Source organism: Copidosoma floridanum, unplaced genomic scaffold (genome assembly GCF_036245765.1).
Source record: "Copidosoma floridanum isolate Cflo_tuat_1 unplaced genomic scaffold, Cflo_Japanese_pri ptg000006l, whole genome shotgun sequence".
Lineage (NCBI taxonomy): Eukaryota > Metazoa > Arthropoda > Insecta > Hymenoptera > Encyrtidae > Copidosoma > Copidosoma floridanum.
Window position 1 is genome coordinate 20,617,135 of NW_028321883.1, and position 26,093 is coordinate 20,643,227.

At 38.0% G+C, this 26,093-nt stretch overlaps 2 protein-coding genes across 3 annotated transcripts in view; both read right to left on the reverse strand.

The window, feature by feature from the left end:
• lilli (AF4/FMR2 family member lilliputian) overlaps positions 1–7,067 on the reverse strand; it is a 195,098-nt gene extending 188,031 nt beyond the window's left edge. Inside the window, exon 1 of the mRNA XM_014353081.3 lies at positions 6,040–7,067. The gene's annotated coding sequence lies outside the window, so the exon portion shown is untranslated. The remainder of the gene's footprint in view (positions 1–6,039) is intronic.
• A 1,959-nt stretch (positions 7,068–9,026) lies between these two features.
• Positions 9,027–26,093, reverse strand: part of Ndf (Nucleosome-destabilizing factor) — a 34,187-nt gene continuing 17,120 nt past the window's right edge. For both annotated transcript variants that reach the window (XM_089598325.1, XM_014353104.3), the window contains 3 exons: positions 11,805–11,915; positions 11,273–11,717; positions 9,027–11,150 (listed from right to left, as the gene is read on the reverse strand). In XM_089598325.1, the coding sequence (XP_089454451.1) occupies positions 10,951–11,150; positions 11,273–11,717; positions 11,805–11,915 (756 nt within the window). In that variant the 3' untranslated portion in view covers positions 9,027–10,950. The remainder of the gene's footprint in view (positions 11,151–11,272; positions 11,718–11,804; positions 11,916–26,093) is intronic.

Genomic DNA, 26,093 nt, shown 5'->3' on the forward strand with positions numbered 1-26,093 from the left:
CACACAATACCGGCCCGAAGTGCCCCCATTTAGAAAAGGAAAACCCAAGCACGGGCGGATGATAATAGTTTGCTCGCGCCTGAGAATGTTTTCTTTTTCTTTTCCCCTCCTCGCGCGCACCGGATGCGCTTCTTCTTTCGACAGTCTACTTGGACTATCGTCTTTCGCCCGCGAAGCTGTTGCCATATATTGTCCGAGAGAGCGGAAGAGAAAAACGAGGAAGACGGAAGGAAGACAACAGAGAGAGGGGAGGAGGGGTATTGCACACGCGTATAATGTATACGTAGGATGTTGTAGTGGCGGAGGGGGGTGTGGAGTGGTCGGGTGCAGTACGGGCGCGCGCTTGGAAAAGGCTGTACCGTAAGCCGTGCCACTTCGAAAGAAAACGCTCCGGAATCCGTTCGCTGCCGCCACGGCGGAATGCGCGACGACGAGGACGCTCCTGCCTCCTCTCTCTACACTGGAAGGAAAAAGAAGGAGGAAAGGGATGGTACGCGCACATCATGCACCTCTCTACTTATCGGCCGGACGATTAACTCGCCGCTGCTGCTTTCTGCGAGAGAAAGATAGAGAGGATGCAAGGGAGAGAGAGAGAAAGAGGAGAGGCCGACTTTTTTAAATTGTGTCGAATCGAGAGAATAGTTTGCTGCTGCGAGAAAAATACGCAGGCTTTTTAAACACCGTTTGTCTGTTGGGTGGGGTCCGAAATAATTACAGCTCACTTTAATTTTGCAGTAAAACTATATGAATGTTCATTTCAGCGACGTGTATTTCGACGACAACGATAGCTCAGTGCAGCGACTGTTCAGTATTTCGACAGCCAATCACGAAAATTTTCTCTGAACCGAGGTGTAAAAGTCCTCTGTCGTGGTTGCTCTCTCTCTTTTATTTTCATACTACGCGTATACAATAAGTTTGGTCTCCAATAAGGACAGTATAATGACTATAGAAGCAGCAGCAGTGGGTACACGTCCCACCTTCTCCGAGACGTTTTTTTACGCGACGAGTCGAGCGGGAGTGAGAAACCGCTACGAAGGTCGTTCCGATTGAGCCGCCGCTGGCTGCGTTGCGCGGACACACCAACACGTCGACGCGTTTGATCGATACTCGAAAAAATATGAGAGGAGTCAGATTAGAGAGAGAGAGAGCTAACTCTTTCTCTCTCCCCAATTTTACTCGCATGACGTTCATTCCGACTATTTTTATACCTCTCTCTTCTTCTTCTTCTTCTTCTTTTCTCGTCCACGTTACGTAAAAATTTATATAAGCTTTAGTTTCGATTTAATTACGTAAACATTAACTCAAAGACGATCAATTTTGTCTTCTCCCAATGGGCTTATTTCGAGAATGTAGTGCCTAACCCGATGAATATACGAGTTTGAAATTTATGCGACGACGACGATAATTCATTATAATATGTAATCTTCGCACCTAATGCACGAAAAAAAAAAAAAAAAAAAAAAAAAAAAAAAAGTCAAGTTTACGTAAACGACAATTCGCGCATTGATAATTTACGCGCGTGAATTGCAGTGCACAATCGCGACGACCAATCAAGCGCGACTCGAGCTCGGCAAGCCAAAAACTTTCCCTTTAACGAAACAATAAAAGCACGCGCTCTCTGCCCCGCTCTGCCCCACCTTTTACATTTGTTGGGAGAAATTATCAATTGGAAAAGGCAATAATCAAAGTATATACAACTGTACGTGTATTATTTGAGTTACAAACATTTATCGCTGAAATCGTGTATGGTAATTTTTTATTTATTTATTATTTTTAGTGCTCCAATTTTTATTTTCTTAGCAAATAGTAATTTCTTCATTTTCAGCCTCAGGCAGAACGTGAATTTTTCTGTGTGCCCAAGTGTACCATGTATACATATTTATTAAAATTCCAACCATTAGATCACACGTGAAAATACGAACGTCGAAAACAAACGTGGGCGCGCGCTCCATTTAAATCTCTACAGGCATGGTGCTTCCAGCCGTTCGCTCTCTTTCGTACATCACATAAGTAATATGTTTTATGACGCAACACAGACACACATCGCGGTATAAGAAGAAGCAAGTAACGCATCGTCGTCGTTCTTCCTCTTCTTCTGTCTCACACGCTGTCTTTTAATGCCCCTCCTTTTTCGAGATGCTCAATACAAAACGTATATATTTAAATGTAAATCTGTGTAAAACACCATCTGAAAGTCCCCCCACCCCCCTTACGCTTTTACTGCTGTTTAATGAGCATGAATAGGTATTCCCCCCTCTCCTCGCTCTCAAGTGTTAACTGCAGCATAATTGTGTATATACGTTAACTTTACCGGAGTAAACAATACTCGGTATCTTTGCGCGTGTGTACACTGAAAACAAGATTATTAAAAAATGGTGAATCAATTTTTTTTTCTTCTTCTTTAGTTGAGAATATTAATCATAAATTTCAATTGAGTAAACAAGACGGCTTGCAAACAGTGTACGCATACGAGCTGAGCAGGGAAAACGAACAAAACGTAGTGCGTTTACAAATTGACATTGAATAATTTTTGTACATGCACTGCATGTATTTTAAAAAGTGCGTGAGATTAAAAAAAAAAAAAAAAAGCAATTGACTAATAACATTTTTGTATATACATCGCGCACAAAGAAATATTATATTGTTTTAATGATATACTCATACGCGGCGTACGAATCCTCTCTCGCGTTAAAAAAAAAAAAAAAAAAAAAAAAACACATTTTAGGACCTCTGTATCACACGCGTACACACACACACGCGGCGAGTCTGTTCTTTACACACTTGTGGATCGTGTTTTTCGCGAAAAACGCATAATCTCGCATTAACCACCACTTGCACCTCGTTCTCTTTCTCATACTCTCTTATTTCTTTATTGCAATTATCGCTGCTCGGAATCACACGCGGGAAAAATGCGAAAAAGCACGAGATAAGTAGCGCTGCACTTTAAACTTCGCTCGCAACGTGTGATTTACTTTGCGCGCGCGCACACACACACACCAGACATTTGCGAAACAACATTGTGATGGAAAAAAAAAAAAAAAACAGATTCGCGCAATGCGGGCACTTGCATGTGAACGTCGGCCTTCGCTACTAAACGAAAAGAGGCTCGTGTTAATTTTTATTGAAACTGCCGAGAGTGTCGCGATAAAACGAGAAAAAAAAAAAAAAAAATGCCCGATTTGCCTTTTGGGATGCAGAGAAATAAATGTAATTCAGACGAGAGCTCCTTATCTGCGAATGGGTTAAGCATCCACGAAAAAAGCATCGGCACAGAGGCACGCGCGAGAGATAGTACTCGCGGTTGGTGGAGGAGCGCGAGCGAGCGATAGGAAAATCTTCGTTAACTTTCACCAGCGATTGCCGAGAAGGAGGAGAATAAGAACGGGACACCGCACAACACGCGCGTACGGAGTATTATGCACACACATCAATGCGACATCGAGTGTGACATAAAAGAGAGCTTTGGAGAACCTATATCGAGCGAGTAAATAAGTTAATTGGCCGTCTGGCCGGCGAGGATATCGGCTTTGTTTCTTTTTTTCTGTCCTCTCCGTAATTGCAAGCGCGATTACTAGATCGGTTATTTATACAAATTATTGTTACACCCCTGTGATTTATATATTATGCGGAAAATGTGGGTGGAAAAGTCTAGTTTTTTTTTTATTTTCCAATGCCAGTGGGTCATAGTTTTGGACAATCCGACCGCAATGGGTACGCGATATTTTTCAACGATTGCGTGTCAGGTATGTGCAAGTGCAACTCGTCTCTTCGTTTTGGGGCCTCATCACTGCAGGCATCGTCGTCATTTTCATTGAGGGGGAAAAAAGTGTGTTAGCAGAGCACACGACGGCGACGGCATGCGCGCGTCATGTATATTATGTACGATTGTTGGGTCATGGCGCGCGCGAGGCGCAACACACACACACACACAAAATGAATCAAAAGGTCGCGCTAAAGAAGCCAAAGAAAAAATAAAAGTCCAATCGCGTATATGGCTCTTAGTTTTTTTTTTTTTTTTTTTTTTTTAATCCACCCTCTCCGCGTTTTGTTGTTTCAACGCGTGTTGGTTTGTGCGGTTTTCCTCGAGGTTTTCCTGTTGGTTCGCGTGAACAATCGAAAAATATTTATCAAAAACCACAGTATGATAGAGGGTATACAAGACACGAAATACGTAACCACTTGAGGAAAGTCGGTCGCTGGGTCTCTGAGAGTAAGAGGAAAGGATGTGCAGGAAAAAAAAAAAAAAATACAGAAAGGAGCACTCAAAGGCTGCGGAACAAGTATTACCTATACACTGCCATTACTGTAACTGATGATCTGATAAAAAAAAGAAGGAAAAAAATTGTGTACATGTATGTAAGTGTGCGTAAATGCGCACGCGCACCTATACCTATATAGCTGTGATGTGTGCGTGTGTACGGGAAACCAACTTACTAATCGTAACGCGCAGGAGTACCGTTAGAGACATTCCATTCGCGGAATCCCCGCGACGAACCGGCTTATCTAATTTTTCCCTGGCGAAATTCGCCGAGAGCCATCTATACCCGTGAAACATTTATCCTATGGTGTATACAAACTGCCGATTTTACTCTAAAGAATGTATCAACCAAGAGATTGTAATACATTATGCACGCAAATCTTATGCGCACGCGAAAAAGAGAAAACGTCCGTTTAGCGCGCAACTGTTGATCCCCCGAAAGACCGAACAAAAGTATATATGTATATACAAGCAGTCGTCAGCTGTGTTTCAATTGCCCTCCTCCCCCGCTTCCAGCGCCAGAAAAAGAGAAAGAAAAAAAAAAAAAAAAAAAAAACACATTTTATCATATCGCCCAGCTTACCGAGAGTCCCCCCGAAAAACAAACAAAAAAATATAAGGAAAGAAAAATATTAAATCGTTATCATTTCTTGTACTTAAACCAGGAGATCTTACACAGCTTTACTCTCATGCTTGCGACACGATTTTGCATGTGTACGTATATATAATTACGCGCGCATACGGATCATTCCGCCAAACGTTAAAGTATACTGATTATTCAAATTTTGTTCCTTGTTACAAATTAATGTTTCGTTCGGGACAGTGATAATTCGACCGCGATCAACACCTATTTTGGGGCTCATAGAGTAATTCACTTTATTTTCACTATCAAGTACACAATGTATATTTAATATTGCAAAATAACGGCGGAATAATCCATATACGTGTGCGCGTTTATTTCGTCACGTTCACTTATTTGCTCTCTCGCTCTCGCGCAAGTATATAACATACATGTATACCTACGCAATAATCGTTTTTACGTGTATAAATACACGCATTAAAAAATACACACAAGTGCGTACTGCATTACTGCATACCTATACGTATGGATCATTTACACACCTGTCTATATACGTGTCTGGTTTTGCCCCTCTCTTCGACACTTACTACTCTCATATACTCTGCTATAACTGCTACTTTGTAAATATATAGATATAGGTGAATGTGTATACAGGTATACATGTGGACGTTTAACACACGACGACGAGCAACAAGGCACAGCTGCGCGACCTCGACGTGAGCGAACGAGAAAGACTTGCCTCGCACAACCGAAAAACCTGTATTAAGTGTACGCGCGAATTAAAACACACGACGCTTTCGAACCACCAGCAGCATCGAGCAGCAATGTACACTATAATAACAATTTCCATAAGAGAAAACGCAAAATCCGCTTCCCCCTTGATCGCGTACAAAACACACTATTGGCTGCAATATCTGTCAACTTTTTCAGAGTTACTGTACGCTTAATGAGGTTTTATTTTTTCATCTTCGACACAACGTTGAGCCGGAAAAAAATGCATTGCATGCTGCACTTCACACACGGACGAGTCGTCGGCGCGAAGTTTAAATTTATGAAGATCAGAGTGTTCGATTTGGTCGAATCAAGGTACCGAGAGGCAAATGAAAAAGAGGTTAAACTGATGAAAAAAAAAAAAAACGACTTGATACAGAAATAGCTGTTATAAACGGTTCGTAGTGCTAAGTCGATTAAACAATCTTACCTTCGTGCGTTTTTGCGTTCCGCCGTCAGACTCACTTTGAGCTTTCTCTCTCTCTCTCTCTTCAGCAGGTTATCTTTTTCCTCACTTTTCACCCCTACGGTGACACTTCTGGTTCTCTTCACACACACACACACACAACTGTTAACTAAACAAGAACAATTACAACAACAACCTTGTTTTCTCTCCGATGCCTGTGTATAGGTATCTATATCACTTGAAATTGCACACTTGTGTAAATATATACATACGTATGTATGTACCTCCTATTGGATACCCTCTTTTTGTACCTCGTTTTCGATGAGGTCAATCAAATCACCAGGAGTATACCGCGAAAATAAACACTCACTGATAACTACTCACTGGTAAGCATCATACGCTCGTTATTACGTTAATTTTCGTGTTTCTCGTATAAACTACGGGCTAACGGTGAGCGGGGGGGGGTACACTATATAACTATATAACATCACTGGCGCACTACTGGTGCGTGAAAGCCTCGCCGCTCGTCGCGCACATCACATCGCACCACTTGCAACACTTATAACACTAATCAGTTAGGGCTAGGTTTGGATACAGATTTACAGATGGGCACATTTAACCACACATACACACGCACTATGAGTATATTTATCTATTATTTAACTATATACGTATACAGCACGATCCGTAGCTGTGAAAGAGATGCGGCGCGCACGAGTTTTGTCCGGTTACACCTTATAAATTCACTGCATATTGGAATTGTACATGTGGGTACAACTTATGTGTATTAACTTGAAAAATGTCTTAAATACACCGGACTAGTAGCAAAAAAGAGAGAAGAGTCACAAAAAGAAAAGGAACTAGGTATCTACAACGACTATCAACAGAGCAGGAGTTGAGCTGCTGTTGTATATACACTCTTGTCTTAAGTGCAAGAGAGACAGAGATACTATGCAGCAGTAGACAAACTACCACCACCACCAATCACCAATGAAAAGAACGCATGCGCCAAGGTGTGTTGCGTATTACACTGTGACCATGTATATATATATATATATATATATACATCTGTGTGTATACTTGTTACACACGCAGTACAAGCAGTCGCCGTAATGACGTTCGATTACTTGTTTTGAGCAAATTCAAAAAAGCCAAGTACGCAATAGACAGGTACACAATCACTCACTGACAAATCGTGGTAAATGTTATTGTATTTAGCACTTTGCACAGGTAACTTTGAGAAAGGAAACTAGACGAGGTATGTTTTGTAGGGATGCCGACGGTTAAATAGACGATTTATTATAATAAATAGTAAGTTAACTAGGCAGGCGTGCGACCGACACACGCATCCAAATTGGTATATAAGCACCTCTCTCTCTCTTTCACATTCGCACTCGGCCGCGGGAGAGTCGTGTATATATGTATTCGTATTCGCCAATGTGCTATCGATATAAACACGAGGAGAGTCGCGGCGGAACTAAAGTATATATCGCATAAGCGCTCAGCTCAACGCTCAGCTGTGACTGTCTGGCCGACGACGACAACGTCGTCAACGTCGTCTTTCTTTTTCTCGCTCACTCGCTGCTACCATACCGTACTTACCTTCTCTCTCTCTCTCGCAAATATACCTACTATACATTACCTGAAGCCACAGGTGTCATCGACGATAGGTGGTGTGGTATAGAACGTCTACAGTTGTATTGTTTGCACCTATAAATTTAATTAAACTTTTCAAAGTTTCGGTTCCAAATTTTTCATTGCGCCGTTAGTTTTTCCAATATTCATATCCAAGCTCGAATACTTACGCTACTTTTTGTTTTTTAATTCCCTTTCAATTCGAATTTTCACAGTTCGTTTATTGATTATCCGCCAACTTATGAGTTCTAAAGCTAAAGCGTAGAGTTATGCATGCACATTAAGTACAAATGTGTACTCAAGCCTATACATTTAAATTTTTTCTAATAATAATCATACAGGTTCGTTCACTTAATCTTCGAGCGACCGTACTTTTAAAAACGAACGCGTGTTCCTTGCATTGTCCGAGCGCGCTCCTGTATATCAACAAATCAGCCTTAAGGTCCGTACATGTGCAAAACACTTTTTTAGTATACTTAAGTCTTTCGTTAGTTTTTCACCTTGTATTTTTATTTTCATTCAATAATTGAAAACATTAGTTATGAACCCGTTCAAATGTTTATTAATTTGCTTGGGTGATCTGTTGAAGGACGAATATTTTTTCACAATAGGAACACGTAAAGGGTTATTTGTTGCAAAATACATAAGACGAATAAAAGTGTTTTAACATTTTATTAGTAACATTCAAATTTTTAAATTTGCAATGTCCTCAGACTTTCTAAAAACTTAAAATAATAATTATGAGAAAAAATAATTCACAATGGGTCTCTTTACTTTGTATATGTTTGCTTATTTAAATGTTTAAATATCATCCACAAGTAAACAAAAGAAAATTGGCATTTTTCTGAAAAAAAAAAAAAAACTTCTTAATGGCAATTATACTCGTGCTTTCCATTGATGTAGAGTATCGTTCGAGTTCAAATACTACAATATATAAATCGTACACTCATTTGTGGAGAAGCGAAAAAATTAATATTGCAAATAAAAAGGCAAAAAATCAAGCGCTCCGTAAATCTATAGATGCAAGCACCTTCAACTCTGGTCTCACATCACATTTTTTTCCTTTCTCTTTTTGAGTACCTGATAAGTATTTTTATGGTTTGCCTAGAGAGGTTCCGCTGTTAAGTTGTACAACAATGGAACTTGCTTTTGAAATAGGTTCATGTTTATTGCACAGGTAGAATGTCAGCGCATGTTGTTTAAAATATCGTTCTTTGATTCGCAAAATACGTTATTACTCTTACTTGCGTTAATTTCAAAATTGTTTTGAAATGTTTAAATATTGACAGAGATGAAACTTTTCAAAAGCAAGTTCTTTGAGTTTCGTTTTAATCTAGAAGTGTAATAAAAGCTTCCAACATTAATAATGTTTTTATAATATTCTTTTATTTCTCAGAACAATCGCAATATTTTTCATATACATATATCATTTTGATATTATTACACATCTTTTTCACGCTCTTCCTTTAATAATATATTCCAACTTCATTTAAGCTTATTTCGATCTCAGAATATTTATTTTTATAAGCTGTAGTTGAAGTTAAAAAAAAAAGTTTATCGCTTTAATAACTAAAGAATCTCTGTGATAATTTTGATGGTGTAAAAAACTTTAACGAAACCTTAATTAGAATCGTCAGGTAACAAAAATTCACTTTCATTTTTAAAATAGTAAAATGAATTGTGTAATGTATAAATTTTTCTGAACTATAATATAGAAGTCAGTGTTTTAAAATAATTTCTCATAAACATACGTTTTTCAATATGATTTTGGTGTAGTTCACTAATTTAATAAAACTCATAGGATGTATAAAAATGGTTATAAAAAAAAAAAATGTATGTTAAAATTTGCATCAAGTAGCTTAACTGTGACCTTATGCGAATATACAATTAACGATATGACGTTTCGAATTTCTGGTGGTTCCATACACATGCTATCGTATTTCATGATGTTCATTTGACTCGTCGGTTATATCTTGTGTTTAGATAATTTCGAGTAAAGCGATAGGTTCAATAAAGTGATAAAAATTAAAACACATAACGTTCTCTCACATGATTTAAAGTTTTATTTGTGCCTTTGGCTTTTGATACATGTTTTATCAATGGTTGATTAAAATAAGGAAAAAGGCATGGATGGTAAAGTAAATACCAATTTATGAAAAATCTTTTTCCTAGATATTTATTAAGGCACTTAAACTTAATAGTTTACTATGCAGCAGATGATGATGGATATTACAGTTATCAGCTAATCAAACCCAACGAGTCATTTTTTTTGTAATACTTTTTTACGAAAATAATTACGTGTATCTGATTCATTTCGTTGAGATCCACTAACGTAAGATTTACGACACCTGATCGACGTGAGTAAAATGAAGTACATGAAAGAGAATTTGCTATGAATTAGTCCATAAAAGTAATGACAGCATGCAAGGAAAAGGAAAAATTTCTTTAAAATTATAAAAATCTCCTTAATTACATGCTATATAAATGTGCTAATGTATTGCAATGAACCTATATTTTCAAAAATACGAAATTCAATTTAAATAAAACAAGTCGAGTGTTTCTATTTGTTTTCTCTCAGTCACTAACGATAATCATATATATCTGTAGTTATAAATGAAAAAAAAATAAGGCGTTCGAATAGATTTTTTTGACACTATAAAAAATTACTCATTTATTTCATTTTAATTTAAATTAGAGTAATAAAATGCCACCCGCATTTTCTTTCTTTGTGAACGTACTTACATGTATTACAATTTTTTTCAGACAAATTCCTTGAAAGAATTTATGACTGTGCTTTTTATATTTAATGATAATGATAAACTCTAAAAAGGGTTAAGAAAAAATTTTAAATCATTGTCAACTGTAAATTCTCGTGTTCACTCGTGATAACAATCTTTGCCTTGGAGAAATAAACTTCATAATTCAATGGTTTATCCATCAAATTATTTACAAAATTATACGAATACTCGCAAAACAACATCTCTTCACAATCAATACACCATACCTTACTCTCGTACACGAAGACCATCCAGAAAATTTACAGTTTATTTAATTACTTTTTCTACCCCTGTCTTAGCACACTTTTCTTTCTCTATCTCTTACACTATCCTCATCTAATCATGTTTTCCTGGGGATAAAAATTTTATACACCAGGGTCTCTTTTACACAGCTGATAAGTAGTATTGCAATCATCTTCAAGAAGGCGGGTGGTATCTCGAAAGCCCTTCTTGTACCTTATTTGTTCTTGATCGGCTGTGGTGTTTTTTGCATGTTTATCTGTCATACAGCTTATTCTGTCGACTAAAACCTGGCACGAATATAAACGGCCGAGGCATCATGCTCACCATAACCGAGACGTCTCGCATGCTTGTAGATCTCATTGGCAGCTGCTGCCAATGGTATGGGCTGCTCCAATTGATCGCTCATACTTAGCGACAGACGCAGATCTTTCTGCATGTGCTGAAGCGGCTGATGTGTTTGGAAGCCGCCCTCAACTATCACTGAAAGCAAGAAAGTTTTTTTTTTTTTAATGATTGAAGACCTCTCTACAATTCGTCGAAACGAAATTTCAATTTTCAAAAGTAAATTCTTATCATTGGGAAATATAAATTTGTCTGACTACCTCTGCCCTTTTCCAGTATCGCTGGACAAGCGAGCGACGTAAGCTCAAGTATCTCTAGCACGTCCTTCTGCTGCAATCCTGCTCGATCAGCGAGAGCCATGCTTTCGGCCAGCCCAGCCAGCGTCACCCCAGCCATCAATTGTAACACTAGGTTCATCTTGGAGGCGTTGCCAACCTCGCCCAGGAAAAAGCTGTTCTTGCCCATCGCGCCAAAGCAGCTCTTGCAATCGTCAAACAACTCGCGATCGCCAGCCGCGAGGATCACAAGGCTACCTTCCTCCGCTTGCACTTTGCTGCCTTGGACTTGGGCCTCGAGGTAACGCGCACCCTTGGCCGTGATGGCCTCGGCGATGTCGTGCGACGTCTCGGCGTCGATCCCCGTCATTTCGACGTAGCCCTTGCCAGTGGATATCTCCGTTAATACACCACAGTTGCCAAACACCATCTGCAAGGTGATGAATAAAACAAATTTTCAATATAGTTAATTTTAAAATCGCGCTCATTACATTTGTTAAAATTTGTGACTGCTTACCTCTTTGGCAGCCTGAGGATCTGCGACGCATGAGAACGTGATGTCGGCCACGAGGACAACGTCAGACGGCGTGAGGCCTTGTTCGGCACCGGCTTTTACAAAGTCCACGCACTGCAACAAACAAGATCGTAAATTAATTTTAAAAAATTCAAGTTATCGAATAAAATGGAAAAACAAAGTCATCTACGTGCCACAGAAAAATAAATCTCAAAAAATGTTTGTCAGAATATTTGCATAGCGTACATAGCATACTAGGATGTTCGATGTTTTTTATTTTAATAAAATCATGATAATAGATTCAAAGAAATAAGTATACGAATCAAATGCCATATATATCAGTCTTTACTTGGAAACTTCATTTCGCAGCATTCGAATTAAAATCTTGGGAAACGAGATTTTTTTTTTTCTTAAAAATAATAACAGCTGATTAAATAACAGACCACTCCCTCCTCTTCCCTTACAAATACACACGCAGATACACTTATTGCGTTGCAAGCACTTTCACTTCGAGTGTGCGATAAACTAAAAAATTCGGAGCAATTTAAAAAACACCGAGAACCGACCTTTCCCTGCCATCTAACGACGACTCATGGTATTACTTTTTCCGAATCCCTTTCATTTACCCCTTACCTTGTGAGCACATCCAGTTTCCTACTTTACCGACCTAATCAGCTGACCACCCGATGGCAAAAGGAAACTGCAAAAAAGCCGTTCTTCGATTCCGCTTGACGACAAATTCGGCTCGACAGGCCAAATGTTATAAACGCATCGGTTTACAACGTAAGTACAGCGCTGCAGAAAGCAAAAGCCGCGCTCGAGTCTCGACAACACGTACACTGCATATAGGTATTGTAATAAAAGTAAAACGCCAAGAGAGAGCTGTCTCTCCCTCATGTTCCTGCTTCTCTCGTGAGCCACATCAGCAGTAGCCGCCATCATTGACTCCTTTTTTTATCCCTCTTTATCTCCCTCTGCGCTGTTTCTCAACTACAATTCTGCTGGTTTGTTGATTCATTTGTTCAAAGTTGATTTTCGTTTGGATTAATTATTAAAGCGTGGTAAGAGACGCCAAATGGCTAGCAATTGAAGAGAAACGGGCACGATGTAAAGAAGAAAAAAAAATGGCTGAACGCTTACTGCCAGCGTAGCTTCGTTTGATGAACGCTTCGAAACGAAGCGGAGCATATGGAAGGGCTCTTAAGTTTTTTCAGAGGAAATCGTCGTTTTTGGTAGACACTTACGGTATCCCTACTCGTTTAAACAATTAACACAAACATCAAGTGTATTTACGTTCATTCAATACTTGTGGCTTATCGCAGTTTTCGTTAATGAGTTTTACGTCGGCTCTGAAAAAGCAATTATAAAACCATCATTTTTCGTTCGGCGCTTATCTTTCGGCATGCCTGATGAATCAAAAATATTTGCTCCTATAGTTGCGGGTACGGTAAATAAAGTATACTTTTATATATTTTTACTCTGGTAACGGGTAATCTAAGGCTTGTAGAAACTCATTATTTCGAAAAGTATGTGCATACTAAATGAACGGTAACGAACTTCAAGTAGGAAGAACTGATGCCGAAATTTATTGCTTTTCCGTTAGCTGTATAGGATTGGGTCAAAGATACTTGTGAAATTTAGAAAGATATATTAATTTAAAAAAAACTGCATTTTCTTTTCGATGGCTCTATTGTTTGAGTTTCAATGTATTATCAACGTTTGTAATCCGAGAAAAATAATTAATGATGTGTTTTTGAAAATATAGAAAAATTCAATAAATTCATTATTGAAATTGGTAAGCCTCAATAAATAATTACTTTATTTAAATTATGTTCTCACGCGGTCAAACGTGTGGCGTTCCAAAAAATGTTGATGAAAATATTTATAAACAGTGGTTTTTATTGCTTACGACAAATCAAATAGAGAAATAATTTCTTTGTAAACAAGAGGATTACAGTTATTGAGTCAATATTGGTTCTTTCACATGCGATTCATCGCAGTATTATATAGAAAGAATTGGAATCAGAGACGTCGTTCGAATGTAATATACGTGTGCAAGTATGTGCCGAGCGATATTTGCTTCCCTTCAATTGAGTTTACTGCGGCACATTTAGTAATAGGTACACGTACTTCAAAGTTGCGGATACTGAGGTACTGATTGTTCAAACCGTAAATTCAGTTTAGGTTTCTTAATCCTCCGTCATATTTATACACAATTATATTTAATCGACAAATGATAAGCTATTAAAACAACGCGATGTTAATTTTTTTTTTTTTATTTTACTTATAAATTCAGTTAAGTGAATAATTTAATTAGGAATAAGCACGAAAGTAAAAAGATGGGGATTTTATCTGAATAAAAAAAAAAAAAAAAAACAATTTTGTCAATGTTCATTCGCGATAAGAAGCTCTACCATTTCCCTATCGTTGAAAATATGCATTACGAGTGAATTTGTACTCGGAAAATGAAAACTTCGGTACTTTTATCTCGAAGTTTTGAAGTACACGTTTTATCAACCACAAGTGAACAATTGTGTAACACACAATAACCATTTTCCAAATATCATGTTAAATATGAGGCTTTGAGATACAATGAAAAGCCAATTTAATTGTCGCTTGGTAACAACGAGAATTTAGCGAAAAAATTCTTAATGGCAAAGAAGATGAGAGAAAAACACACTGCACGCACATACACACAACTGACAAGGGTCTTTGGCCATGTCATTTCTCGCATCTACCATCTGTTCGTCCATCGCTCATCTTCTCCTGTGTACAATTCTGTATAATGCACTCTTCTTGAGAATCATATGAAGCTCGTTCGGCTCGTATAATACGAGTATGTAAATAAAAGTTTTTTTGCTCTCTCTTCCAACCTAATTTTCAAATCGCCAACAACAAATAAGTACCAAATGGCAACGCTGAGCTTTTTTTTAACCAATAATGATTGTTAATTTACGACAATCACGAGCGCCAGTAGTTTTTTAACACAATTGTTTTGGACTCCCCCTCCCCACTTGTTTACACGAGATAATGAGCAACGCTAATTTTATCAGAATCATGTTTAGGCTGTACGTTTGCTGTGAGCTGTAATAACGCGTTTTAAAAACTACAGCATTACCCGCAAGACAACACGGAGCGATAAACTTCACGAACGACCGATCACTCTCGTGCAGAAATGTCAATTTCGTTCCCTTGAAACTAGGCCTACCGATTGAATCGAGTCGAAGAGCACAGCCGCTTTATTAGCTGCACAATTCCAATCCAAATGGACGAAACGGAACTCGAAGTTGTTGGCACTGGCTATAGAGTCACCGCTTGGGATTTTCGAAAAATCGATACCTCTCTCACACTGTTAACTAAATGTATTACCGTAATTGCAGGGTTAAAATGATGCAAGAGGGCTCCCAGAAAGTAACGTTACGTTGGCCTTCGAGTACCCATCGATAGGTAACAAATTTGCAATCCCAATAAAAAAAAAAAAAAAAATCATTATCCTACAAAAAAACTCAAAGATGGGCGTTCGTAATGATCAGGTTACGCGAGAGAGGCGATACTTAGTTTCTAACGGCCATAACGTGCGGGTATCGCCTTTACGTGCGTCATTCTCCACAGAGAGTTTGATCGATAAGGAGCAACCCTCCGGGATCCCGTGCCCAGATGTATTGTACCGCGTTAATACAGAGCCCAATACTTTTTCGTCTAATGTTTATTCGTACTTTAATTAAATTAATTCGACTCAAGTACGTAAATACATCGACTTTTCCAACCGTTACTTTGCTATGAAAAATCAATGACCTTTCCGTAGATACTGTCAAGCAAAAACGGGGTCTTCGGTGTTACTTCCATTAAAATCGTTCGACTGCTTTTTGCACGAGATGAGAAAAACAATCAGCCCAAAACAAGGGAGTCTATTATCGCTGATGGGCAAGCTCGGCAATCTAATCAACTCCCCTTGCTGCCGTCGAGGCGCGAGTTTATTCTTTGTGATGAAAAAAAAAAAAAAGTTCGGACAAAGTTCAAGTGATTCGTGCGTACGCGAGCAAAAATAATAGCCCCGACCGTTTCGATCTCAGGGAGGTTGGACCATGTCTTTTCATTTGTTTCGGTTTAACTATTAATGGCACTTTCAATAACTAACTTTATAATCGTATGTAAGCACACTTGGGCACAGGTAACTTTTTACATTTTTGTTGCTAAATGTGTGTGATGTTTATTATTCGTGCCAAAAATTATGTTTGATGCACTATTTTCAACATGGAGTGTATCGAAAAACTTTTCGAGCAGAAACAAAGCATTGCAATCTAAAATAAAAAAATTATTTAGAAAAAAAAAAGTGTTTAAGAATTTTAAATACTTCACAACAAACATTCACGAATAAAATGCCAGAAAAATAAAATATTTCCTTCAAAGTATTTGAAAGTTTATAGAATCATTGTACTTCAGTATGTATGCAAGAAATATTCAAAGGTAGGGGTAATTCCTTTTTGATAATATGCTTACAGCACACAGAAATGGATGAAATTTGTTTTAGAAAAAAAAAAAAAAAAAAAAAATATGCATTATACTATTTTTAAAGAGAAAAAAAGTTTTTTGTTCAACTTGATCTTCTAAAACGTTGCACGAGCAAAAAACCGTTCATACACGATTCAGGGACACACACATTACTATTAGTCACAGCATTAATCGTGCATGTGGAGAACAACCGCAGCGTGTACAATCGACGAGCCACTGCTGGCTCGAAATGGCGAAAGTTTGCCAAATCCGATCTGTATTTAAATATACCCGGATGATGAAAATGAAATGTGGACCAGACGCACGCAAAATTCCTTTTTTTTTCATTTTTGCACACGACGGAATTTCAATGATGTTTTAAAGCGGAAGTGTCTGCTTCCCAAAAGGCATTTTTCCAGTGCTCGGGGGAAGTAAAATTTGCAAAGCAAATGTCGCAGTACGAGGTATTTACGAAAGGAAAACACAAGAAACCAACATTGACACAATGCTCGGGTGTCTTATATGTCAAGCGCGATCGAAGCAAGTAAAAATAAAATAAAATTGTGTGCGTCGAAAAATATATGAATAATGAATAAACGTTGGCCCGTAAAAGTATAACGACGGCACGTGCTGTTGTTTTAAATCGATGGCTGTTCATTATCAAGCATATACTACTTTGGGAAATGGAACGCAGCAGTTGGACGCTAGAAACAACAACAATAATCATCATAATAATTACCGTATTATTAGCTGACATATTAAATTTATGTCGCTGCGAGAACAGGCTTAATTAGCCTTTCGAAGGATCGCGCCGAGGCGTTTTAATTTATTCGCTACTCCTTACTTTCTTAGTATGTATATCTATTTGTAAAGGAAACCTACGGCCTATATTTTTAATTGGAAATTCAATAGTTGGTTTTACCCATGCATCGATTAATTAGTGGAACAAATTCTGTAATGTTTACACAAATCGATGGTAACGATGACTTGAAAGTTGGAAATGAGAGGTTTTCAATTGTAATGAAATAGAAAAAAAAAAAATGAAAATAGATTCGAAAAATCTTAAGAGCAAGTGCAGCTCTTCCAAACGGGTAACAAGATGAGAGCGACTGAGCTTCTCGAGTTAAAGTACCTAATCCACTTGATATCGTGTGTCAGGTAATACGCGCTTGCGCCTGTCGCGATTTCCTGCGCACGTATCGCATACAAATACTCTGACACGGATTTGTCACGTCACTAGTAGGAGAAAAAAAAAAAAAAAAAAAAGTGAGGGAAGAAATCCGCAATGGTCGTAAAAGCATCGACGCAATGGGCAGATAGCGAGTGTGGGAGGCCATCGGTCGCCGCATAGCGGAAGGAGCTGTCGCGGAAATGTGATTCTATGCCTACGTGTACAAACCCAACAATCCACCTCAGCCTCGAATATTTTCGCGGAGTATGTATACATAGGATGTTTGGAAATCTGGAGATTTTTTCGCATCGATTATTTATTACAGTGTCACAGACAGAAGTGTTTTTTATAGTCGATAATAGCAAAGACGCAAACTAGTTTTATTACCTGAGCACGATAAGGCTGGAAAAAAAAGAAGAAAAAAGAAAAGAAAAGAGTGAGAGACCTTGAATGGGCGGAAGAGAAACACGATTGGCCTTCTAAGGCTTCTCACTATGCGTTCCACCTATCGGGGAGCTATCTTGCTATTCACCCACGTACAACTAACTATGAAGTGAAGTGAATGCGCGCACAGTGTCGCTCCAGTAATTTCCTGAACGTCTTTCCTTGGCTCTTTCTTTCCCTGATTTTCTCATCCCGAGCGTTTCACGTCAAGGGCTTCATGAAAAATTACCCTTCCAAAGCCATATACATGAGTGGCAAGGAGAGTAGCGTTGGGGGAAATAAAGAAGATTTTTCCGAAGTACGATGTGAAAAAAAAAATTATTTTGCTCCTTAGGCCAAAAAATATCATTATATCATACCAACAACAGTTTACAGGTATTTTTATCGTAGGCCAATCAAACGAGACGTATAATCCTTTTTTTATGGAAAACATTTTTTGTTTAATCGGATATTTGAGAATAATATCAAGTTAGATTTAGTTAATGAATAAATGCCTCGAAAAATTGTATGAATCAGTTTTCAAAATTAAAAATCGTTTTTATTGCAGATGTCTAGTAAAGCCATGTGACGTACTGCGCAATAGATAGCTACCCTACTGAGCTGCAGATGTGCCTGATTAAGAAAATAAATCATTAAAAGTTTATTTATATCTATCATTGCACATAGTTGACTACGTCAATGTATTGATGATTGAGATGTGATAATCATTTTGTAAGGTTGTTTTATTATTTTTTTTTTTTTTCAAGATTATGGACTAAATTTCCGAGAAATTTATACTAAAATGAACAATGCTTGATCAAAGCAATTGACATTCAATGTGTTTCAGTGTAACTTATTATTCCGTTTTTATCTATTAACTGATGACCATTACGACTCAATACCTACAAATACTCGCAACCACCGATACACTTTATCATAAAATTGATCGTTTGGATATAAAAAAAATCGTCAACGTCATTAGCTTTTAATAAACAATTTGTTCCTTTTTTTTATTTTCTATTTATAAAAACTCAATAGAGTTAAAAAAAGAAAGAGAATAAACGACGCGACTTTCTTGCCCATGCCGTAAGTGGAGTTGACGTAGGTTCGTTTAAATATAATGCTAAAAGTGGATAAAATAAAATGTATCAATATAGATTTTTTAGTGCAATTTTGTCTTTAAATCTGTTAAAAGTTTCTATTCTATAATTTTACCGTAGAATTTCAACGGTACAGGGGACTCGGCCGAAGTTACATACGGATATTTTTCGCCGAGTTCACGTGCGTACTTTTCATCATTGAAACTTTGCAAAAATAATTCTTACTAGTATTTGCGGTAAGTTTATTTTCCGCCTCTGGTGGACACAACTAAATAAAATAATCTTCTCGATCGCGACGCGTGACATTAATAGTCATTGATACAGCACAGCGGGTACATCAATTTCCCTGCCAACCCATTAAAGTCCAACAAACTAAAATTTCCGCGACACTTGCACCTCGTCGCGTACAAGAGCGCCCGAGTCTAAATTAATGCGGATTCATTAATTTGTTGACCTATACCAACAAAGGAAGAGAACCTGGGTATCACTACAGGTTTATTGTACGTGTAGGTAGTTGTGGTTATAAATAATATCGCATGTTACTCCATCGAGTATACGTACCAAAGTGTCTAGGATTATTTTGGGAAACCGCGAAAGTTCGGGAGACGTATTTGTGTGTAACATGTATTTACATCGAGGACGCTGTCGTCGTGCACGAAATTATTGTCATTCCGAGGATAAATTTCGAAGTTCAAGGCAAACGAAGAAAAATTTCCGTGGCTTGCAAAGTCATTTGGTTCGAGTTGTAACAAAACACGAGGGATATCCTACCGAAAAAAGCTCTTAGCTGGGCGCAAGCTTCCTTCTCTCTCCCTCGGGAGCTCTGAACTCTCGCAGAGAGTCGTATATTATATGCATCAGCAACAAAACTCGCCACCAGACCATCAGAGAAGAGAGAACGCTCTCATACAAGTGTGGATGTGACGTTTTACGCTCAGCCTACAGTATATATACGTGGGTGTGGGCGTAGCAGCCGATCAGCTGGTTGTTGGGAGTGTATGTGCGTGTGTGTAAAGATGTATTAACAAGAGCAGCGTTGCCGCGCGCAGGCGTGACCCGCCGGTACATTAGCAGCGAGATCAATATCTCGGAGTGGCGGCAACGTCGCCTCCACCAGATACGTGTGCGGTGTATGACGCCGAGAATTCGTTGTACGTGTATATGCATGTAGAGGTTGCAAGTACCGTATCACATATATACATTGGGAGAAGAGAGCACGGCCGTTATATTGTTATATGAAGAATAGTTTGGGTGCAGGCATGTGTGTGCGTGCAGACTCGGCGTTCCCCTACTCTTGTTTTGCTTGCGGGTAGCTCGACGCCCCTGGTCTTTTTACCTGATGCGTCGGTTTTTTCACATTACTCATGGGTGCAGGGGGAGCTGTACAGGAAATATATTTATGGGCTTCCAACCGAATGGAGGATAATTATATGATGGGCCATGGAACTCGCAGGGTATTATACCAGGTTGTAGGTGTCGATTGAAGATGTACCGTGAGCTACGTGGGTTTTCCTGTCTAGGTAGACCATACTCGCAAGAGATCATCATCTCTATGGGGCTTGATTATCATTTCACCGGTGATTCAAACAATGTACACCGCTGCAATGATGAAATTGCAGCTGAGCGAAAGAAGGGTTTTTTTTAAATTTTTTATTTTACTTCTCTTATAGCCGTGCAAAAGCTCGAGTTTACTTGAAATATCGCGTACGGGTTCCCAACTTGTTGAAAATTTTACACGACTGCAGTTTGCCGATAAAAATCTCGGATTACAGCTTCGACTCGTAATTTTTTCCAAGTGCATTTTTCAAAAACAGCTATCGAAGTATTAGCTCGAACAAGAAGTAATACATGAAAAGGAGAAGAAAAAAAAAATATTATAATTATATAAACAGAGACCAACGTCCGCAAAGGTGTTAAAAGTATAGCTTTGCTCTGCGCGCGAGTGCATGGAAACACCATAGTTTTATACTAAGATTAAAGTCAACAAACCGCAAAAAGTATTCAAGCTACGAACTTAATACTTGATCGATTTCACGTGACATCGTCGTCTCGCTGGTAAATTGTATGTAGACCCGCGGCGATTGTACCGTAGAATGGTTATCTAATTTCCCGACACTCGTATCACAATACATATCCTCTGGTATGAATTCGCAGCTCATTTTGTCCACATCAAACCGTATTGTATTACTTACACGCGTGTGTGAGAGCACCTACAGCGTTCACGGTTAATCAACGCACACGTAACTACGGCAAAAAAAAAGAGGTTTTTCCCTCACTAGATCAAATTTCGTTTCACTTTTAGCACTCACCGATTAGTTGTTATCTCTGTTGCGGAGTACAATTTATTCCTATATTAGCTGTGCGGCTTTGTATGTCGGGTTATTTAGTGTACCGTGTTTGTATGTATGTACGCATCTTCCGGTATTGTTACTTGGTTATCTTATCAGGCGAGCTGTGGCTGAAACTTAAAACATCTGCTTTTGCTTTTACGTAATTGGACACGTTCGATTCAATGCTTTTTCCTTTGTTCTGCACATAGCCAATTTTTTTCCCCGTCAAGTTCACGATCACGTTTGTAAATTCATTAATTGTGATTTCCACACTACTTGTGCATGACGACTATTTAACAATACTTTTCATTACAAATGAAATTTGATTGAATATTGAAACAATAAAGAAACGCCTTTTTAAAGGGGTTGCCAAGTAAAAATGAATAAATTTTCGTGATATAGAGCATAATAGCAGAGTTTTCAGTGTTTTTTTTTTTTTTTTTAATATTTACAAGTACGCTGATGAATAGCTTTTAGTTTATCTCGATGAGCTTGACCTCGTAGCGTATTTTCGCTGGAATACTTTTGAAACATCTCCCTATTAACGTACTTCAGTTTTCAATTTATTCCGAAATTAATCTGCGAAAATACGTACAAAAGTTCAACCCACATGGTAGTGTACACGGTTATGTTGCCAGCTCGCAATCGTTATCTCATAATGCAGCAACAACATTACCACCAACATTTTTTACCCCAAGGTTTCCGCTGACCCGAGCAGACGAAACGAAAACTTCATCAGCTCCTTCATTTCCGCCCTCGAGCTACCGTCATCCAGAATGACATACACGTGATGCGCAAACAGACGGTCGATAATTACATTCTCGGTGCAACGTCAAAGTCAAAACTCTATTTTCCCGATGTCAGTGGGCGTATGGGTCTATCGATTGCCGTTTTTGTCGCTTCATTCGATAGCTCGCGTTTTATTTTTGCGAGCGATATTCAATCATTCGAGGCCGGGAGGAAAGTATAAAAAAGCGAGTATCACCACGTGGAGCTTCCCACGTGCGATATTTTTACGTTAGCTCGTCATCCGTTGTGTTTCTCTACACAATGTGGTGGGTGATGAGCTTGGGATAATGTTCCGTTGACAACTAATTGTTGTTATTTTTCACCACACGTGAATTCTCATTGAAATGTCCATTGCTACGATAGAAGAATCGAACGTTTATCCAATCAAATGTTCCTCTCGCTCGAAAGCTTGATTTATTAACGCGATGGTAAAAAAATACTCCTTTCTTGCATCAAAAAGCCTCTCGGAGGAGCAAAAAGGAGCACCTATTATCCAAGAAAAAAAAAAAGAGAAAAACAGCTGGGCTGTAAAAGGTTATTATTCGCGGTGCTATATCAGTCGTATAAAGCTAACAATAGGATACAGCGAACGTGGGCACACTTATCAATAAATCTTATCAGCGAGCTATATCTACAAGCTGTACGGTCGACCTAGACATTCATGTGTTTCTAATAGACGTCAACGGAAAATCAATGAGAAATCAAGAGCAAAAGACCAACTTGTATCGGGGGAACGTGTATCCGCGAAACTGGTAAAAATAATAAAAAATAGTAAAATAACATTTCGAGACTTGGGTTCAGAAGATTTTACTGCATTTTTCGATGTTTCGCGATGAAAAGACCGCAAAGAATTTTCGATAAAATGAGAAAAACGTGTCCCATCCTTAACACTGGAATTAACTTTGGGTTATTGGCATATAAAGAGAACAAAGAGCTTTTGGCAAATCAATGAATTACACAATCACAAAAGCTCGTGAATCGAGTAAAGCTTTTCAATATATTTATAAACATATAATTGCACATAGCAGATACATGCTAACGAAGCAAACGCGAATGTATAAGATGCAATACTGAATTCGCAGTGTAATATAATACGTATGTGATGACGCGGTTAACGACTCGAGAGGCGAAATTCAACAAATCAATCGTTATACCCATGTCAGAAATAAAGATATCATAGGTGATGTTGCAAATGAAACTGTTGGGTAGAATTGCTTTTACTAAGCGTGTACGATGATTCTGCTTGGCATCGATTATTTTATCGGTATCATTAATTTATACGTCTTTAGGGATGTATGAATTCGATCACCGGGAATAAGCAAAACGAATAAGAAAGCTTTTAGAAAATCAGGATAAAATGTAGTGTTTATCGGTGGATAGGGTTCAACACGACGTTTGACGACGTTTCCGCAATAAAAGTAATAAAGTCGAAGATTTACGCGTGAGCATTGGACAGTTATGTGACTCGAAAGAGTCCCAAAAGCTCCATTTTGATTAGTGAAGTTAAGCCAAGCGTTGTACAGTGGCACTTGGAAGTAAGCTTGGCTTTTCTAAATATTGTATTTTAATATGACATATAAACCACGAAATTCGGTATAACATTGTAATTAATTGGAAATGATTGCGAGTTCGCGTGCAAATAAACACAGATTAATCGACGCGCGTCTCGGAGTCGTGGATTTTCATTAAAAGTGGACATGAAAGTAACAACTGCTAATGGCTCCGATGATTTATGGATGCATAATCAAAACGGCCACACAGAGTTAATTATGAAATGCAATGTCAGGGTTATATTAAACAATAAATGTTCCAAAAGCAATGTTTTAGTTCCGTACAGTGTTAGAAAAAAATGTTGAATTTTGAGTTTTCCATGAATAATGTAAATATATATTTTTTTCTGTTAGGAAAAAACTATTGATCGAAAAATCAATTTTTCCAGGCGCTAAATAAATTAAAGTTCAGTAAAATAATGTATGAACCATACTTTTTAATATATTAATTGGCTCGTGCGCAATAGAAACGAGAATCCATGGGTCAAATTTTGACCTAGTTTCGATCATTACGAGTTTTGATGAATATTCAAGTGATATGCAACGCGTATAATACAAATTTCCTATACTCGTGTACTTGCGCGTATTGGTATACAAAAATTTTTTCTGAGTAAATACGAATGCATGATTAATACGGTTATCAAACGTTGTTTTATTGTGCGATTTATGACTTTCGTAAAACTCGGGATTTAATCAATGCCAGGCTCAGCTACTGAAACTTGTCCGTTAAAAGAAAAAAAAAGTTTAAAAAATCAATACTACAATGTAAATGAAAATTACTGTCCTGTTGCTGACATTTTTTTTAAAACAACATTTAACGATACTAGTATTTTTTTGTAGGTCTTTTCAATTTTAATTTCAACAATATCAATTTATTTTTTGTATTACTTTTTCCTTTATTATACATCAATATTAATCATTGCAAGAAAATTAATACATTATCATATAATGCATATTAGAAAGCATCATATTCCTATACTAATTTTATTATTTTAAATATGAGACTTTCTACTCAAGCAGAGTGTAAAGAAAAAGGATGAAAAAAAGAAGCCTCTTATTGCTTAGTTAGAAAAAAAATTCGTCGACGCGGAGTAAAATAATTCAACATCAAAAATCTTTTGAGAAAAGATGGACAAAAACAAAGGTAATTTATTGGTGTTTGGGTAAGATGGTTTTGCTGCGAGCCCATGGAGCCAGCTTTTCTATCCCATCCGTATGGCACATGTATACTTGCGGTATAGAACTATTTTTTTCCAAGTCTTTGAGGGGGATTTAAAATTTTATACATTTGTTTGAGCAACTCGGAAAAAGAAGCGCTATCTCGTATTTGCTGGGGAAAACGTGTTATCTCGAGAAAAAAAAAATTGCTTTCTTCGCTAAAGTTTTGCAGTGATAACACAGAGTAGTTTGGAAATTAAAAAAAAGTTTAGATAATGTATTCTTCCGATAACAAGTTTGAGATGGCCATTTGCTTCCACCCCCGCCTCAAATATTACGATCAATTACAATTACAACTCGTGTACAGCTTTCTTCACTTCTCCTTACAACCGTTTGTTAAGCTATACATTATTCAATAAGAAGCGGTAAATGCTTTATATTCCACGTGTTTTCCTTTGTGCAGCAGCTTAGTCCAGATATGAACGTGACAATCGTAAACTGCTGAAATTCGACTATTACGTTGGTGGTTCTGTGCGCGAGCGCCCAAGTGTAACATTCACTAATTTCATTCACCCACGAGTGGCCTACTTCGTGATGATGGACAGCCGTCAGTCGTTGAAATAACAAACTTCGTGTCTTCTCGCTTTATCAAGAAAAGCTAAAAATACCAAGTTTTACGATTTTATGAGTTATATGTACATGTAAGAAATCGACAAGATGAATTTTCTTCTCGTTAGTCCTAACAAATCAATGAAAAGGAAAATTACGCAAACTGATCCAAACTTTGGGCCATACCGAGAACGTAAGTCCCCCCATCCATTATTTCGGACGGAGAAAAAACTGGTGGCAGTTGCCAAGTCGAGCCAAGGACACGATTTGCACGATATTACCCCATACTTTTGCCCTCTGCTTTTTTCCACTTATGGGGAATTCAATGTTTGTCAATTGAAAGTTGTGTCCGCGCAATCGAAAAGTTTGGCCGAGAAATTGAGTGATTTTCTCATCTATGAATTTTGTAACGAGTGACTCAAGATACCAGCGATAAAAAAATACTCGACGTTTTCGGCTTGGACTACATGGAGTTCGTTTTTGTCACTTAAGTGGGATAGCGTGTTTTTTCGTACTAAATTTTACATACCGAGCAAACAATCTTTTAAATAAGTAATACCGGCGCCAAGGTTGGAATTGTATCCAATTTCCGTGGCGCAGGAGAAGAGACAAGGTCGCGAGGGAACGAATCCACTATCTTGTGAATATACGTAGGATATATCAATCTGTAT